General features: G+C 40.7%; 1 protein-coding gene across 4 annotated transcripts in view; it reads right to left on the bottom strand.

Annotated features, from left to right (window-relative positions):
• arhgap21 (Rho GTPase activating protein 21) overlaps positions 1-19,897 on the bottom strand; it is a 90,640-nt gene that overhangs the window by 19,553 nt on the left and 51,190 nt on the right. For 2 of the 4 annotated variants that reach the window (XM_018094500.2, XM_031903149.1), the window contains exons 6-8: positions 19,106-19,160; positions 5,585-5,614; positions 2,462-4,349 (exon numbers count right to left, since the gene is read on the bottom strand). In XM_018094500.2, coding sequence (XP_017949989.1) covers positions 2,462-4,349; positions 5,585-5,614; positions 19,106-19,160 — 1,973 coding nt within the window. 4 annotated transcript variants of the gene reach the window in all.

Below are 19,897 nucleotides of genomic sequence, written 5' to 3'. Positions count from 1 at the left end.
TATGCACCCTAGTTCTCCAATAATGATAGGAAAGGGTTAATTCCAGCCTGTGGCAGATGTGAGGGTTCCTCGAAACACACACACTACTGAAATACAAAGTCAAATGAAATCAATGACTTAAGCTTTACACCATGGTCAGAGATGCCCGGCTGGCAGTATTTCAGCCAAGTAACAAGAATCTATTAATCACACAGATTATATAAAGGAATCCCTCAGGAGTATATAGGAAGAGTGCGGAGACTGCACATAAGGAATGATTATAACACTGCTAAGCTGCAGAGCAGGTACAAGGCAAACTAACCACCTCTTTGGCCAAAATAACTTCTTGTACAGTTGTTAATTGCACATCTAGAACATTTTCCTTCCCCCATAACTTCCCAACACCTTAAAACTAAATATACAAAGATGTGTAACTCTAAATAGCAGATCCAAACCATTTTGTCTATCAAAGGGGTTCACCAGTCAGAACTTAGGCCTCTCCTACTTAAAGGGGACCTGTTACCCACACACAAAAAGCTGGATAATAAATGTCCTTTTCAAATTTAACATGAAACCCCAATTTTTTTTTTTTTCAATTTATTTTATTAATAAAACAGCCATACCCGTTAAAAAGGTGTTTTAAAAACTCAGCTGTCAATCATATCAATCATATTATTGCATGCCCCGCCTCTATGCCGAGGTGAGGCAGGAAATTACTCCCCATTCAGCACTTGCTACAGGTCACCGCCTCTTTTTATTCCCCCTCCCCATAAGATTTTGGGGTGATACAAAGCTTGCCTTAATAACAGTGTCCACAAAATGGCGCCTGCCTGCTTGCTGCAATTGTGAATTCCACGCAGGCCCGGATTTGTGGCAAGGTCACAGAGGTCCGGGCCTAGGGCGGCATAAAATATGGCTACCAAATAAGTCAATACTGTTAAATCATCACATTTCCTCCCCTGAAAAAGTCATAACCCACACAAACAAACAAAGTAAATTTTTTTTCGGAAAGTTCAAAAGATTGAAGTATTTAGGACCCTACATTTTAGTATGTAATCTTAAGCCATAAAGTATTTTAGGGCAGCCAGTAGTAGAAGAAACAGATTGTATGATCTGGTCCATTCAGGCCACACAAGGACTACTACTGATCTGGTTCTTACACTAATCCATCCCATGCTTCACCATCCTGCATCCCAGCAGCTCTTACTCAAAGATTTATTAGAAGATGTACACAGTAGTGGTAAAAAAAAAACCCACATTGGATGTTCCTGTGAAGCCACATAGGTCCTGTGTCCCACAGCAGAACTGTCTTATCTACAAATGTGTGGGATGTGATAATAAGCTCAAACTGTACTATGATTGGAATCACAGCCACCAAAAGGGAACACTGGACTGACCAAAGATGCCAGTCACATACTGTATAGCAGGGGTTCCCAGGCCTTTTTTTTTTTTTATTTGCGAGCCACATTCAAATGTAAAGGGAGAGTTGGGGAGCAACACAAGCATTAAAAAAATCCTGGGGGTAATAAATATGGGCTGTGGTTGGCTTTTTGGTTGCCTCTATGTGGACTGGTTGGTGGCCACTGCTGTACAGGGTAAAAAGTCAACAGAGATGTGCATGGGATGAACAGTGGTGTAGCAGGCCAATTTGGCCATTCACGTGTTGGAAGTTGTTTAGATTAACCTTCAATAAACTAATGTCCTTCTAATTTAATTTTACATGGGAAATAGTAGGAAAGCTTTCACTGCTACCATTACTACTATCAAACTCGTCTACGTGTGTCTGCAATGGGAAGTGTTATGGCAGTTACCTCTTGTCTTTAGTATGCAGAGGAGGAAGTAAATTAAATAGATAAACCCTATATAGTGTACATTGGAATCAAGCATTTTGCAATAAATGACAAGTACGACACAAAATGCCACTTTACTAGAACAAGGAACACAATATATATGGTGAGCATAAAGAGCAAGGCAAACTTTACAATGGCATTTCTGGGAAAATATAAAAGACCCCCTGCAGTGTGGTTTACACAGCTGACACATCAATGCAAGCAATGCCCCCCCCCCCCCCCCCCTTCCTTTGATATGCTTGGCTACATGATTCTCTGTTTCTTTTTATGAAAACCGCACAGCTTTATCTAAAAATATTTTTATTCATTTAAAGTAAACTTCCTATTTCCAGCTGTGTGCATTTGTAGAGCACAATGATTGTTGAAGGAATGCCTGCCTTCTTAAAAATTCCCCCACTGCCTTTGTATTAAAACCAAATATTACTAAACCGTGTCTAGTGCAAATGATTGTGTCACCCATGTACGCAGCAGATCACTACCTTTTAACAAAAAACACTAGCCTAAAATGAAGATAAATTAGAAAATATGGAAGACAATATTGCAGAAAGCAAGCTTATTAGAAAGGACACCCTAACAATAACAAAAACATGTAATGTAGCTGGATAAGGTCAAAAACGGCAGACTAAACCTACCTATGAAAGGGATGGATGCCAGAGAATCCCCCGGTGAATCAGAGCCGGATGCCTTTTTCTGTTCAATTCTTTTAATATGTACTTCCCGACGGGCATCGTTGGGTAACCAGCAGGTTGTGTCTGACGCACCTTCCACATCACTGACAGCAAAAATATAGGATGGCTGCCTTATAGGCTGTGAAGTCTGTTGACCAGGTGAAGGTTTTTCCCTCAGAACCACCTGGTCTATAGAAGTCAATACTGAATTAGAATCACTGGCATTTGCCTCTGGACTTTGAGTCTTTTTACCATCTACGTTCTGGGAGGTAGCTGTGCTATGTTTCACCTGCTTCGCAGGCTTAGTGTGAGCCGGAGATGAAGATGAGGCAGACGTAGATGTTTTGAGAGAGTCCAACTGGAAGCCCAAAGCACTTTCTGTTTGAGGTTTTCTCTGAAAGTTTTGAGGGCCACTTACATGTATGTAGTTAACTGCTTTTTGGTCTTTGACGATACCATCCTCTGAACCGACACTGGGAGAATAGGGTTTAGAGGCATAAGTCGCAGGTATTTTTACGGAGTTGCTTTTAGAAATAGGAAAAACCAATCTTTCGCTTACAGCTGGTCTCGGATGTGGAGATCGATAAGAGTTTTGGAAATTCCTTGTAGGTTGTATGGTTTTTAGGTCAGGATGAACTTTTTGCAAAGGACGTGCGGGAGCCAAAACTCTAGTACCTGCTCGTCTGCTGTCTGAGGGATAAGGAAGAGGGGCCATTGTATAGTTTGGTGACCGAAGAGACATATGAAATGAATGTTGTCTAGGTATTTCATAAATGCCTCTTTGGTCATCTTGTTCTGTGAATCCAGTCCATTTGTAATTGTGCTTTTGTTCTCCATTAGATTGAGTATCTACAATGAATTGGTCAAAATCCTCTTTTCTGGTGAGATAATCCCATGACTCTGATCTGTGGTTCCTGGGGGCCACAGTAAGTGACGTCAGTGTATCTTGAGAAGCACTTCTAGGCCATTCTTTCATCAAAACAGGATCCTCAAGTCTCTCCTGTGAAACGCTCCGCTGTCGCATTTGGACAGACTGCGGTACCCGGTCATGAGAAGTACTCCGCCTCCGTACCTGGCCAGAAGAGCGATTTGGCAACATTTGATCGTAATCTGTTGTGTTTTGAGATGCTGCTCTAAGGCTGTCTAGTCTTTCCTGGATTGTTCTGCAGCCATACATTTGCATACGTCTGTTATCAATATATTCTTTGTAAGTTTTATAGTTTCGCCAGTCTATTTGCTGGTGGGAACCAGGTGAAGCATAATGGTTTGTAGGAGATGGAGATTCTTCTGCTTGAGAGGGCCTAGTGCTAAACATGCTTTCAGAATGTCCTCCATAGCTTGGAGGTTTGCCAATTACTCCAGCATTATCGAACTGCCGAGAGGCTGGAACCATCGGCACACTAGGGGTGGAAGATGGAGGGGATGTAGTCCTTTTTAACATAGACGGATCTGCCAACCCATACCTTACTTCTTCAGTTCTGTGCAATGGGCCAGCCCGGTTAGTTCTATTTGATGAAAGATCTACAACCTTCTCAGAAGGCAATATAACAGTCCTAACAGCTTCATTGCAGACACATACAGCTGTATTCGATTTGACAATATCTGTTGGTGAAGGAGGCACTTGTATTTCAACCCTGTAGCTTCGGTCAGGCTGCGTTGTTGCTGTCCGCACCGGACGGCTGGATTGTTGCTTAGTCAATGATGTGCCTGAAGGTGGAACTTCAACTGGTTGAGCCATCACTGAAGCTGCAGGTTTTGTTCGAGGATAGCATATGGGTGGAGGTTCGGGTATGTTTTGTGCATTGCCACTGTAGGAATCATTCCCTTTCAGGTAAGCATCTTGTGAATATGCCTAAGGGGGAAAAAAATATTGTTTGAGTATACAGAAACCAATTTCTAAATATACATAGATAACATTTTTTTTAACTTATTAGAACAGGAATATCCATTCCATCCATTGTGGCCGTCCAGCTGTTGCTGAGCTACATCTCGGAACACACCCTGACAACTGAAGGCTATTGGAGGATGACGAGGGGTATAATGCAACAGCCGAGGAACAGATATTCCAGCTGTGTAATGACAACAGTGCACATATACATGTATATTTTCTCCCGTACACTTTTGAGCATAAACTTAACCTGTTGCTGTTCCTGTGCGCCCACAATAACATATTAAAATAAAACAGAAAACAATCCTTACATAAACCAATGCAAGAACATATAAAATCATTTTATTTTAAATATACTGCTCTATAACGTCTGAGAATATAAATCCAACATACATAAATCTAATCCAGGTTAGAAATCTTCAACAGCTGGAATGGTCAGTGCTATAGGTTGGGTTGCAGCTTACCTTTCTCCTTACTGCTCTGCTACTAAGGAAAAGGGTTAAACTAAATTTGGCACGGTTGGCCCATTTGGCTTGTCTGTCCAAAGACATTTCGGTGATCATTGTGGAAGGAGCCCAGCACACACGGAGACGGGTTACAGGTATAAAGCAAACAAGGCAGCGGTAGGGAAAATCATGTCACATAGCAATATCCCCAGTTCAAAGGAGGAATGTTTAAAGGTCTTGTGCTCAATGCCATGAAGCGAAAGCCGACTGCTGGAGCTCCCGACGCAGTTAGAAAAAAAAAATACATGGGCATGCCATCTCCTTTATACGGTTCAGGTATGGGATCAGATTACATTTCCTGGTGCAACCGTAACATGCTTGTTGCAGAGCAGCCTGCCTCTCGCTGGCATTCATAAAGCCTGATATGTGCAGCCATTGACAGAACAGCACAAACTACTGAAGGGGAGGGCAAGGTTTTTTCCCCATTCCAGTTGCAATAAATACACCGCTGCACGGAGGAGTTATTTATCACAACACTAGCAAAAATAAATTAATAAATTAACCGTTTTGGAAAGCAGCACATGCAATCGGGTCTGATGTTAGCCCAGAAAACAAGCACATTTTTTCCAAAAAAAAACATTCAAAGGGTTAAACAAGCCGGAGTTGCAGATGTTAAGAACAAATAAATAAATTAAAAAAAACAGGACATTCCATAAACATATATGAAAGAAATGGCTACGGTGTAGGTCTTACCAGTGCCGTGACATCCTTTGGGAACTGCAGCTGGCGGAAAATAAAGGATAGTAAAAAGCTGCTTAAGGGTGGAAAGACTGAATTATGTTGTCATACTGATGCCGGCTAGAGCACAGCTAAAAATACATGGATAGTGATTTCTCTGGAAGGTACCAAAAGCAGCAGCACAGGGCGATGGAGGAGATCAGGAATGGCAGTTTCCTCCTGTGACTGCCGTGCGTAACACACACATGCTCCGTGCCTTTATTCCTCTTGGCTGGAGGGGAGAGAAACCCAGCGGCTGCCCTTAAGAGCATCTTTCCTGCAACATGTAGGTAGCCCTGGTCTCATACTACGGCTCCTTCCTTCCACTACAGTAATTACGCCGGCTCCCTCGAGCTGTGAGCAGCAGCAGCAGCGGTGCAGTTTATAGATGACGAAACCAATGCCCTATTATTCATCTGAAATGGTGAGGCTTCCCATACGATGGTGCCTAGGAGCTGGGCTCTCAGCTGACTGCAAGCTGCCTTCCCCTACATTCCTACTAAAATTAGAATTAGATGCTGCTGCTGCTGCCGCCGCTTTGGGGTATTTCTTTGGGGGTTTTTTATTCCGTCAAAAGGGTTAGGGAAGCATTTCTCCGGGAACTGGATGGGTGGTTCCCATTAAATCAAAGGCTGCTTTCCACTGATTGTGCAAGCGTGCAAGGTTTATTGAGCCAAGAGGGGGAGATTCATTCTTAAGGGTAAAGACACACAGAGCTACAAGTAGCAGCTACCTGTCGTGGCTACTAAAACAGACAATGCTGATTCATTTACTGATAATTGTCTCTACATGTGTCTTAGCCGAGGCAATTCTCAGTATTGTATATGGCAGGGTATTTTCTGTTTAGTAGCCCTGAAAAAGTAGCTGCTACTAGTAACTCTGTGTGTCTTCACCCTAATTCAGTTCTTCATAAATGTCATGGTACAGGTATGGGATCCCTTATTCGGAAACCCGTTATCCAGAAAGCTCTGAATTCCGGAAAGGCCACCCCCCATAGACTCCATTATAAGTAAATAATTCTAATTTTAAAAAATTATTTCCTTTTTCTCTGTAATAATAAAACAGTACCTGTACTTGATCCCAACTAAGATATAATTACGCCTTATTGGGGCAGAACAGCCCTATTGGGTTTATTTAATGGTTAAATGATTCCCTTTTCTCTGTAATAATAAAACAGTACCTGTACTTGATCCCAACTAAGATATAATTACCCCTTATTGGGGGCAGAACAGCCCTATTGGGTTTATTTAATGGTTAAATGATTCCCTTTTCTCTGTAATAATAAAACAGTACCTGTACTTGATCCCAACTAAGATATAATTAATCCTTATTGGGCAAAACAAGCCCATTGGGTTTATTCAATATTTAAATGATTTTTAGCAGTATTAAGTTATGGAGATCCAAATTACAGAAAGATCCCTTATCCGGAAAACCCCAAGTCCCGAGCATTCTGGATAACGGCTCCTATACCTGTACTTGTTTGCCACAGAATTTCCTTTTATGGTGTCACATCTACAGCATAAGCTGCAGGTATCTACAACTCCCATCATCCTCAGCTAGACATGCCTCAATTAAATTAATAGACTTATGGTGCAGGTATGGGATCCCTTAGATGGAAACCCATCATCCAGAAAGGCCATCTCCCATAGACTCCATTATAAGCAAGTAATTCTAATTTTTAAAAATAATTTCCCTTTTCTCTGTAATAATAAAACAGTACCTTGCAAGCAGACTCTAGAAACACTGGGTTAATATACCATAATACAGATTTATCAAGACAATGCAGCTTGGGGGTGTGCTGAATGGGGACATTTTGCCCGATTTTATTTTCTGATTTTTAATTCAAAACAACTTTCTAACAAATATTCAATGGTATTAAAGGTATCTGTACATGTATTTCAGATTGAAAGAACAATCTGTGTCTTCTGCTACATTGTTCCAAGACAGAGAACCAGCAATGCAGAAGAAGTCAGCCTCCTATGTTTCTTCACAGCACTGTCAAGGGGAACTCCACCCAAACACAACTTAAGCTTTTTAAAATAATGTAAACCTGTTTTCAAGCAACTCTTTAATACACACTAATAAAAAAAAATATTTATGTATGTATAAGTTTATTTAGAAAGTGCTACAAGGATTTGTAGCGCTGTACAACCTGTTACAATAATAATAAGTCCGCCCCCTGTTCTCCTGCTGATCTGTCTGACTACTTTAAAACTCAAAAAAAAAAATATATAACAGTAGTCTCCTGTCCTCAGCCTGCACATAATGTCAATAAGGAAAGGAACATCACAGTGCAATGCATTGTGGGTTATGCAGTTTCTGCATGCTGTCTGTAAGCTGTGGAGGAGTTGTCACAATTTGTAACATCACTGTTTCGGTCCCTCCTCCCCTGCTAGGATATGCTGGATTTCAGCATCACGGGTTTCTGTGTTGTGTGGGGATCTTTATCAAATTTTGGTTCAGAAGCCAGAGTCCCCTTTAATTGTTTCTGCTATATTGTTTTACAAGTCAGAAACAGGGCAGACAATGGTAACAGACAGACACTGCTTTCAGTAACAATTAGGTTTACTGCTGACGTTACAACCACTGAAAACCACCAAAAATCTATTTTGGAAAGCTGCTTAGCATTTTCTTTCTTTTATAAGGAACAATATCATATAGGTTTACTTCCACTTTAAACTGTTATATTTGGAAAATCAGTAGTCCCCCCATCCCATGTACAGTTGTTTATTAGATGGATAAGGAGGAAGCTTTCATATGGTATACAAAGCACACTGGTGCCTAAGGAGAGATTATTATAGGGATCGAACCTAAACAGAGTAATCATTTACGTTCTCTTGTGACAGCTCCCATATTCACCTACAGCTGTCACAGACTCCCGGCTGATAATATATCATAGCATTAAGCATCCTCAGCGAGCGGATCAGGGCTGCCAACACCAGCCCTAATTTACTGGCAGATACAAAAATATACCTATCCAGCAGTATTGCAGGTTATGACAAAAAGGTTGTAGGTGTTAAAAGGAAACTATTTCTAATTTAAACAAACCAAGGAAAGTGACATTTTTACACATAAATAAAGGCATTGTTAACCTTTGAGAATGATGTAGAGAGTGCTATTCTCAGACAATTTGCAATTGGTCTTCATTTGTGCAGTTTATTTAGCTTCTTGTTCAGCAGCTCTCCAGTGTGGAATTTTAGCAGTTATCTGGTTGCTAGGGTACAATTTAACCTAGCAACCGGGCAGTTGTTTAAAAGAGACAGAAATACAAATAGAGGCTGGCCTAAATTGTGACGCTGCAATGTTGTTAATTTATATTATTTTACTTTCTATTTAGGCCAGCCTCTATTTGTATTTCTGTCTCTTTTAAACAACTGCCCCGTTGCTAGGTTAAATTGTCATTTTTTAAATGCTGGGGTCAGTGACCCCCATGTGAAAGCTGGAGAGAGGAAGGCAAATAATTCAAGACCTATAGAAAATGAATAATAGGCCATATACAACATACTCAAAGTTAACCTGAAGGTGAACCACCCCTTTAGCTGCATGAAATCATGGCTTAGTGCTTGCCCAAGTTTCTAGAACAGTGCCATCTGTTAATGGCTACTAGAGGGAATGTTAGGCCACAGTCTGGGAAATGCCACAGCTGAACAAAACTGTATGGCAAGTACAACTAAAAAGCAAACACAAATATGTAGATCACTTACTTGAGGTGCGCACAATATAGGAGCTCAGCTTGTCTATATCCAACTAGAAACTGAAATTGCCTTTGGGTTGCTTGAGCCAGTGAACCTAGCAACCAGGAAGTTGATATAATGCAAGTTCCTGTGCTATTTAGGCTTTCTCCTATTTTTCCTTACTAGCTAGTTTAAATGCCAAAGAGGTCACCTACAGAATTAGGAAGCTAAAGAGTTCAAAAAAACACAAATGAGATAATAATTGAAAAGGTGAACCTATACCCTAACCTTGAAAATGTGTAATAGTGCAGATGTGGGCTGCATGTAGGTGCAGAGCTGGGTCACATCAGAACACAACCGGGCCTCAGCTAGAGGAGAAATAAGCAGAGGTGCCATTACAAAGTCTGTTCCTGCAGGACCCAGAGTTCACACAGCCTCGCTACATAAACTTATGAATACCATGACAAATGGGTTATTTCACTTACATGCCGATTCACACAAACATTAGCCTTTAAAGTTGGGAGAGAGAAAGGGGCCATTGTGCATGAAACTTTGCTTCTGTATCACATGAGAATAACTTTCCCGAAATCGCCACTTTATTAGCTACCGACTTAGGTTACACCCTGCCCAAGGAATTCTCTACCCGCCTCGACTAGACACACTCAATTCCTCATCATATACAGTCAGACTGAGATGCCAGGGGTTCACCAGGAAACCTTAGACCACAGGCCACTTTTCTGAACTATTATTCCTCCTCCCTCACAACCTCTTTATTATCCAAGTCTCTTTTCCCTATCCTTCCATCTCTTTTCCCACACAGAAATAGGGAATGACCATGCAATTGGCCAAATAGTTAGAAGCAAGAGAGCCCACTGGGAGTTTTCCTGGTATCCTGCTGGGCCAGTCCGACACTGATCATATACACTCCCTGAAGCCCTATTCATTACAAGATGCCTGCCCCTTCCCTCCCATACACCCATGTGACTATAAGCACCCATAGGAAGGACCCCAATAAAATCCCAATGTAAGTACTACATGCTGGTGCTTCTTGGGCAACAGCTTTGTAATTGATCTGGAACTCGTGGTTTTCTGTCATAGCCATGGGCTTGACAATCGGTTGCTTAGTCGAAGAATGAGGTTTTATTTATTTTACCTGCTAATAATACACATTAGTAACTCTCCTGCTATGAGACCTACATTTGCCCTGCTGTTCTCAGATAAGCTCCTATGTAAAAGAAGGTGGGTCTGAGGCAACAAAATACAGGTCCAACCCTTCCCTGGTTGCATAAGCTTTAGTTCAGCTCAGTGCCAGGAGGAAAGCAATAAGGCAGGAAATGAAGAGCCCATTTATAGGTTGTTCACCTTTGAGTAAACTTGTGAGGTAGAGAGTAATATTCTAAAACAAATTTGCTACTGGTCTTCATATTTTATTTGTAGTTTATTAAAAAAAAAAATCACTTTTTGTTCAGCAACTTTCCAGTTTGGAATTTAAGCCATTATCTGGTTGCTAGGGTTCAAATTACTTTAGCAACCAGGTAGTAGTTTGAATAAGAGACTGGTATATAAATAGAGGAATAGAAAAAAAGGAAAAATAGAAAGAAAGTAATAAAAAGTAACAATAAAATTGTAGCCTCATAGAAAAATAGTTTTTTTGGCTGCTGGGGTGAGTGACCCCCATGTAAAAGCTGAAAAGAGAGAGGAAGGCAAATAATGGAGACCAACTGAAAAGTTGCTTAGCACTGGCCATTTTAAAACCATCTGATTAACCGGAGTTTAAAAAGTTCAACAATTATTGGGCAGCGTGCAGTACCACTTGTCACCTGTTGCTGGTGTAAAGTTCCTTCCACAGACAGCAACAGGGCAGCGCCACCGCCTGTATATAAGCAGAGGCAGCTTAGGGTCTTCTTACTTCCACACTGCCTTACTTTAGGGCTAAAGTGACCTTGACTCGTTACTACTAGTTTTAAAAATTGTGATGTCTTTTTAAAAGTAAGTGTGGCTCAGGGACCATTATACTCCCCTCCGTGTGCAGTCCAATGTGGCCTGCAGGGTCTCAGTCATTTGATTTCTCAGCAATCAGCTACAGTTCCTGCCTTAATAAGAGAATCCTGCAGACCTACTTGTCTAATATAGAACACATCAGGGATTCATTTCACTGGAAGATGTTGTGGTACCACCTGTGCTTCAGTGCAAGGGAAAGCAAAGCCTCCATTATATTTTCATCATATAATTTAGATATCAAGCTGATAGGGCTGCAAGGTGCTTTAAGGCCACAATATACAACATGTTGCTTTTCCTATATACCAGTGAAAGCTGCTTATTAAATGCATACCCCGCTGCTCATTTACACTGGCTCTAGAAACCTTGGGAACACAAAACCAGGCAATTTTAAATGACAATAGTTTGTGCTGGAACTGAGCAATCACAGGGGGAATCTTAAACAGAGCTATTTTTATATCCGCCTGTAAAGCCAGGGAGAGAGGCTGCTAAAAGCACAAACCACAACCGGATTAATAATGAATGCAATGGCCGCTTTATTTGCTAAACACACTTTGCATGAGGAATGGTAATATTTATCTTTATTCCACATTTACTCTAACTTTATAAGTGCATTTGGAGGACTCGCGGCTGGCCTATAGTTGTAGGCAACGTACAACGACGGTACAAAATAAAGCAAAATGGCAGTCAAGGATCTTTTATGTTGATAACGATTAACACCTATCAGCATTTCTTCCATCTATAATGCTGGGCATTACAGGCTAATAGTTCCTGCAAACTCAGCCCCCTCAATGGGCAGTTTAATGGTAATATGACAAGCCAACTGCACGAAGGGGACGCAGGGGCAGGCTTGAAAATCCTGCCAGCTAAACTAGGTAAGTAGCAGGCAGCAATGGACAGGTCATGGTTTAACAAGGTAATATCCCTGCAGGGCAAGAAGTGCTATATGGTCACTTCTCAAATGCTGGGTGAGCCACAGGGGCATCATTAGAAGCTCAGTACATGCTGACAGCAGTTTTCATGAGTGTCTAAGTCAGCTGATATGGCAGAAGTTGCCCCTATGGATCTCGTCTAGAAGGTCAATGCTCCTGGCATAGTGGACACAAAAGCCACAATATCTCTGAACCAAACTATTATATATTTCCAAAAAAGAAGACATGAGGCTTAGCTTGCCATTTGCTGAGGCATACAAGTGGAGGGGCAGCAGGGGGGCGCCAGGTATTACCTTAGGTGCAAATATCTCTTGGCACAATGTTGACTATCAGCACCAAACTGCAGAGAACTGGGTTTCTGGATGGTAAAAGTTCCCCTATCAATTAGAATTTGCCGCCCAGGTTTACAATTGTCTTTAGCTGCTTAAAATGCAGTTTTTGGCATTCTATGACCTGCACCTGCACATTTTGTGCACTTTTCCCCCAAACGAGTGGCTCCCCAACCCCTTAGATGTTGCTCCCAGTGGCCTCAAAACAGGTGCTTATTTTTGAATTTCTGACTTGGAGGCAAGTTTTGATTACATAAAAAAAACATGTGTACTGCCAACCAGAGCCCCCTGTAGCCTGCCAGTCCACAAAGGGCTACCAAATAACCAAGCAAAGCCTTTATTTGGCATTCCCCCCCAGGAACATTTTCCATGCTGGTGTTGCTCCCCAATACTCTTTACATTGAATATGGCTCATGGGGACAGCTGCTTTACATGATCATGGCTCTCCTTGTGACTTCTAATATACACACAGATTTTAGAACAGGGGATACATTATATCCTATTTACAACTATTCATGGCACCTGTGTATTATATAAAAGCTAAATTTGCAGTGAGGCAATTTGCATTTTAGCACAGCATCCTTCCATCAGCATATTACATATGGCATAAAGATAATACATACTCTAAATACTTACGCATAATACATAATAAAAAATGTGTGGTTGAAAATGCTTCCAGAATCAAAATGTGCCAACAGATCAACTTAGAAACCAACAACAATCATGTCTGATCCCGTTGCAATGAGCAAGTTCCGTAGGAATTGTGCCCCTTGTGATGAGTAATACTGTGCTGACATTTTGTCTGGATTTTCAGTTTTAATAAAGAATGGTATAATCTTCCTTTTGCTTGTCTGAGCTAAACAGGAAGAATTAAAATGAACTTGAGTGAAGGTTACAGCATATAACATTCGGGTACCAGACCAAATTCTGAATCCGATGCAACCAAAAGAATTTCCAATTAAAGTCCACAATCTGCACCAGAAGAGTCTGCCAAAAATACAATACAGGAACCATGTTGCGTATGGGAACAGCCCTCCATTCGATTTTACAATACAGCTGCTCAGTAACCTGTTCTACCTACACTAGACATTCTCAGTATCACTGTAGTGGCTATACAGGGAACTGCTACAGCCTGTTACTGATAAAGAATCAATTATTGAACTGCATATGGGGTAAGACCCCCATTAAAATCTTCTGTATTTAGCTAGAATTAACCAGCTTGTATGTAGGAGTGGGTCAGCACCCATTTAGTGCCAGACAAGGTAGCCAAGAAGACCAACGCATCAACAAGAGGTTAGTGGGTTAGTACCATGGTTGCACACAGGCAGATACCTGGCAACCCTGCATAGAGGATTCAGGGATAAGGAGGGTGCTTCTATATATAGAAAGGATCGCCATTCTACAAGCAGTGGCTATTATATGGCTGCCAGCTGTCTGGTTTTACCTAGACAGTCCAGTTTTCAGAAGGACTACTACCTGTGTGGTTTCCCAAATTAGGAAATCTGGACATGGCTTTCAAGTAAATGGCATGGCGATCGCCCAGCCCTGAGTGAAAGTCCCTGGTGTGGCCCCTACTGTATGCTAGCGTAGCATAGCAAGGGTTAACCCCCTTCTAGCCTTATACTGTATAATAAAAAGATATAAAAACACAATGGCTAACACATGATTCTTAGGGTGAAGACACACTGAGCTACTTGTAGCAGCTACTTGTCACTACTAAACGCCAGAGAATACCCTGCCATAGACAATACTGAGAATTGCCTCTGCTAAAACACACGTAAAGACAATTATATGTAAATGATCAGCAATGTCTGTTTTAGTAGCCATGACAAGAAGCTGCTACTAGTAGCTCTGTGCGTCTTCGCCCTTAATCACCAAACAGTAGGGAATTGAGGGATCAGCTGAATTTCTCCATACTGAATAAGGGCCTTTATATTGGTCTTTGTGTGACTCACACAGATAACAGAGGAGACAGTGCACAACCTTTAATGAACTCAAGATTATGTTTCAAAACATACAGTAAGTTGTACGACAGCAATGTTATCCATAGCATAACCCAGTATGCGTATTTATTTTACTACTGCGCCAGAGACTTTCTAGCATATCGGCATTGATTAGTGGGAGATAAACACTTTGTTTCACTAGTCGGCAAGTTAACAGCACTGTTTAACACAACTGCCTTTTATTTTCTGATTTCAAACACAAAAGGTAGAAACATAAAAGGAGCAAAGTCAAAAGCGAATTTCCCAATGGAATGCTACATTGTAGCCAGAGATACTGTATTTTGTACATGCCCCAGCAGAATGTTACACTATATATACACACACAATGTGCCATAGCAGGCCATACAGGGGGCAATTTTAGGCATCTGGTGAAATGAGGGAGGTGGATTTGACACCCTGAAGCCTTGTGTGCCCTGCTCTGATGAGATCTTCTGAGCCGAGTTCTGCCATAATCACTTCTCTGTAGCCCCCCCGGAAAATGCTTTCAAGCTCTCACTGCGCTGATCAATATCACACAACAGCCGGAGCCACATATACAACTGTAAGTGCAGATATTTGGCAACACTGAACCCGGCTTAGTATATGAATAATAAGCCATAATCCTACATAGTATTTTCCTACCTTCCCCTAAGTCTGAGTAACTTCCTGTACAGAAGACTTGCAGCCTGTCTAGACAACTGCATTGCACTTCTACTGGAATCCAAGCTTATTGGCAAATAATAAAACACACAAGTCAAACAGCACTGCTTCCTGGCTTAGGTTAGCGGCAGCAGTAACCCAACTGCAAATTATTGGAACAGATCTTTATATCCAGGATACTTTATTTCTATTTGTATTTATGCGTGTGAGTGACATGCAATGAGTATAGTTAAAATACTTCCATAGACTCCAGTTAATCATGGGCAGAATGCCATGAAAAATGCTAAAGCACTTTGTCTTTACTGAGCAGCAACTGTTTCAAAGCAGTCAGACACAGGACAACTTTCTATGTGACATGAAAAGTTAAAGTAATTAAAAGTAATACTAATATTTTAATACAAGTATTAATATCATTAATATTAAATGAGAAGGAAAGGCATTTTTGCGGCTAATCTATTTTGCCAATAGATTAGCCGCACTAGTGCAAGCTGGAACGTTATTTATTCTGCAGAAAGCTTTACCATACCCAATTAAACAAGCCCTAGAAGTTTGTTTAAAACAGCAGCTGCCATTTTAGCTTGGTCTACGTGCTGCAGCCCTGGCTGCTGTTAGATCAGATTACAGCAGAAAGGAGGAAGTCTGACACAGAAGAACATGTGTACACAAAAGAAACCCTGTGTTTCTTTTCATAGAGGACAACAAAATGACTCTGGCTACATAACTCCCTGAACTGCTCCATCTGCCATTACCATTAAGACTAAGGACCAGCAACAAGCAACCCTTACTACTTGCTATTGAAGTGAAACTCCAGCATCTCATCAATAATTGAAGGCTGCAGTCACAGGTAGTTGTACTCCAACACCACTAAGTGAGCCACGGTCTAGGTATCATGCTACAGGCAGCTTCCTTTATGTGCAGGTTTAAGTTAACTCTGCAGTTGCTGGTTTGCAATTTTTTTTGCATACTATCATTATTTACTGCATGTTTTCCATGGGGTGCAGCAAAGCTCCAAGTCACTGCCATCCAGCACACTAGCAGCAGGGAAAGCCCCTCCAGGACCACAGCTGAATTATTTAAGCATTTCTTCCATCTTATTATTCTTAATATCTGCATTCTAAAGGGGATTACTTCTCTTTTTACCATTTTAATTAATTGTTTATTGGAACCTACAGCCTTGGCAGTAGAATACAGTAGGGGGGGTTGGATATCCAAGATCCAGCTTAAGATAAATCTTGTTTTTTCAACTATGACAGCAATATTAATTTATAATAAAACTGGGTTTTCCCAGAAGCACCCCACCAAGTAATAATACACAATATCCATAAGAGCCCACTGAGCCAAATGACTCATTCACTTTACATTTGATGCAGCATTCCAAATAAAAACCAGCCAATGGAATGCACAGATTGTTATCTTAAATCTTAATTACAGTATAAGCAAATAATTCAAATTTTTTTTAAATGATTTCTGTTTTCTCTGTAATAATAAAACAGTACCTTGTCCTTGATTGTAAACAAGATATAATTAATCTTTACTGGAGGCAAGACAATCCTATCAGGTTTAATAATGTTTACAATTATTTTGTAAGTAGACTTAAGGTATGGAAATCCAAATAACAGAAAGATCCCTCTATCTGGAAAACCCAAGGTCCAGAGCAATCTGGATAACAGATCCCATACCCATATCCCAATTACTGTATTTTTCTGCTGGCAGTCGTTATTCTGGCAGGCAAGGGTTACTTGTCAGTCATACTTGTGTATCTTTTATGGTAGCAACTCACAAATATGTTCTATTGAGTTCTTTGCAGTCCGCATTTACAAACAGTCATAATAAGATTAAACAGATTAAATAGGGCCCTAGGCAGGGTAGTGTTTTGGGGCCCTGACGTTCCACCACCTTATGAAGCAAAGAAGCCACCGGCATCATGCCAGCACAGGCCGAGTGCCCTTACAAGCACGCGCATAGCCCTCAGTGCCTCAGTATAGTACATAGAGACGTGCAGGCAGTTCAGGTGAGGCACCCCAGGAGGTAGGTTTTAAAACATGAATGGAGAGATGCAATGTGCAAATCATTTTCAGTTTCTGGAGCGAGGCCCCTAAAACTAGGCGGGCCCTAAAGTAGTGCCTGGGGTGCCTAGCAGGTAGCCTGGTCCTGTTGACAATTCAGATATATAGGGCAACAAATGCTCTACCAGATTCTCTTTTAATGCTTCCAGCAGGATAAAAGCAGTGCTTACATTACGTTAAGTGCCCCACAACACCCAGCAGCAGAAGCAATAAATAATGCATTGAATATTCACCGTTCCTACAGACTGAAAAGTGCTTAAATTCACTTAATCCAATTTATTCCAATCAAGCACAGTAATTTAACAGCTACTAGTTTAAAGAAAGTAATTAGGACATTGATTCTACTAATCTGGATAACACACACTACATATAGCAGATAAATAATGAAATGTATCACTGCCCTAATGGGTTTATATTATTTATCACTGATAGTATAAAATAGCAAGCTTTATGGTCAAAATTGTGTGTCAAATGAACAAGTGATTTTATGGCTGAATTAAAAAATAAATCAATGAAATGATCAGTGCATAATGGCAGAGAGTACAAATGCACAGAAAAGTAAGGAAACATATGATGGGATATAGAGATTGCTGGGTAAATGCATGATATGGAGCAATGGATATAGGTTACTGGGGAGAAAACCAGCAGAATCAGCACATTCCAAAACACAGTCAGAAATCACTGTAGGACAGGGGATCAAAACAGACCAAAACAGACCCCATACAATTTAGTCTATGGGGATAAGGAACAGGACCTCACATCCACAACTACTTAGTGATTTACTAAGCACGTATATATCCAAATTCACATTACTAAGCTTATCTTGTAAAGTCATTTTTCTTCCACCCACTCTCTCCATTTGTAATCAGCCTTGGAATAGCTGCTGTCAAATGCTGACTTCTCTCTGGAGATCTCTGCACCATGATGGTGGCTACTTTTCCAGCATAGCAGCTCCTTTAATACATCAGTACTTAAGCATACAAACTGGCCTATTGGGGAGCCATCCCAGAACTGATGTGGATCCCCCATTTTTGGCCAATTTGTGATGACTAGTATTCGATGGGAATATCAATCAGAATCACTTGTTAGATTACAGTTGATTTCGGGGACCTTATTTGCCACACAGGGACAGGCTATTGGGATAAAGTACAGTGGCTCCAAAATGTGGCCAGCCCCTGCTGCTCACAGACAGATGGTATCCTATGGTATGGTAACACTAGTTACCCTGTATATCCTTAAATTTTAAAAGGCACTGCAGGGAAAATAGAGGCAACACTATATGTGGAAATCAAATAATACACCCTTGGCTGCACTGGAGCAATTTATCCATGACGGGCCCAGTGCAGCACAATATAAAACCACATAAAAATCAATAGTGTTTGTGAGTTTAAAGCATGGCCAAAAACAAGGGGTGTGATGCTAACAAGGTTCTTCCAAGGTGCCTATGCAAAGGAAATGCAAGCAAGATGCAGTCCACATACAAGTTATTTTCTCTCAATTATTACTGCTTGTAACCTTTTCCATGCCAGGTGCCTCTGATCTTGCTGTGCTGGGTGCCATGGCACAGATCAAGAGACTACCTGGAAATGTAGACTCAATGGCACTAACACCCCACTACTTTTATATTGGTGCCATAAGATCTATGTGGGTCAGGTATTTTTAGCCAAAGACTTGCACTGCTAGGTAGACAAATGCTAAAAATTATTCCCAGCAAATCATTTGGCTTAGCAGCAGATAGCTATTAATACAAAGTGCTGTACAACTAAATAACAGCACAGTAAGTTGACAGATGGTATAAAACAGAACTCTTCCCAAAAGTGTCTTTAATTCTACAACCGAAAGGAAAGAGAACTCACCAGTTGTAGGATATCTTCATCTTTTGGCATGACACTGAGTTCTAATGTGGAATCGCTGAAGCAAAAAAAAAAAAAAAAAAAAACAAACAAACAGGAAGGATATTATTAAATGATTATTCTAAAAAAAATACCCAATATGAATGACTGTAAGCAGGAAAGAGGAGGTCATTTTAGTATACAAAAAAGGTATTTCACAGTACTTGCAGTTGGCCTGCATCTTTTAATTTGTGCGCGTATTTTTAAAATTCTTCATCTTTTTTATTCTGCATTTCTTCAGTATTAAACACAAATCTGGCTGCTATCATCATTAACCCTAGCAACCATGCAGCAGTTTGTTGTTTTGTTAGAATGAATGAATAATAGAAGAGGAAAAGAACAAAAAGAATAAAAGATCCAGCAGCAAATAATCCTCACAGGCTGTGTGCTAATATTAGCATCCTCTGTACTATAGACAATTCATCAATAAAATTCCGTATTGTAAAGTTCTACTAACTATGCTGCTCTATATACTCCTGAGCATTTGGCAACTGCTGTATATTTGTGGCTTCTTTCTTATTTAGCACTAGGTTATAACATTTTATCATTATTAAAATAAAAAATGTTAAACAGAAGCCACAACTTCAAGCCCATTGCTATGAGGTGAACGACCGACCCCTTTAAGGTGGCCTTCAGGCTCAGTCAGCAGCTTACTGACCTGAATATGGGGGCCTCCTCGACCAATATCTGACCAAAAATCAGGCAGAGATTAGGGCATGTTAGAAAACCCCATGGGAGAGGAGCACATTAACCTCT

This window comes from Xenopus tropicalis, chromosome 6, assembly GCF_000004195.4.
Source record: "Xenopus tropicalis strain Nigerian chromosome 6, UCB_Xtro_10.0, whole genome shotgun sequence".
NCBI classification, from domain to species: domain Eukaryota; kingdom Metazoa; phylum Chordata; class Amphibia; order Anura; family Pipidae; genus Xenopus; species Xenopus tropicalis.
Note: the sequence above shows the minus strand (reverse complement) of the source record. Positions and strands in the feature narration are given on the sequence as shown.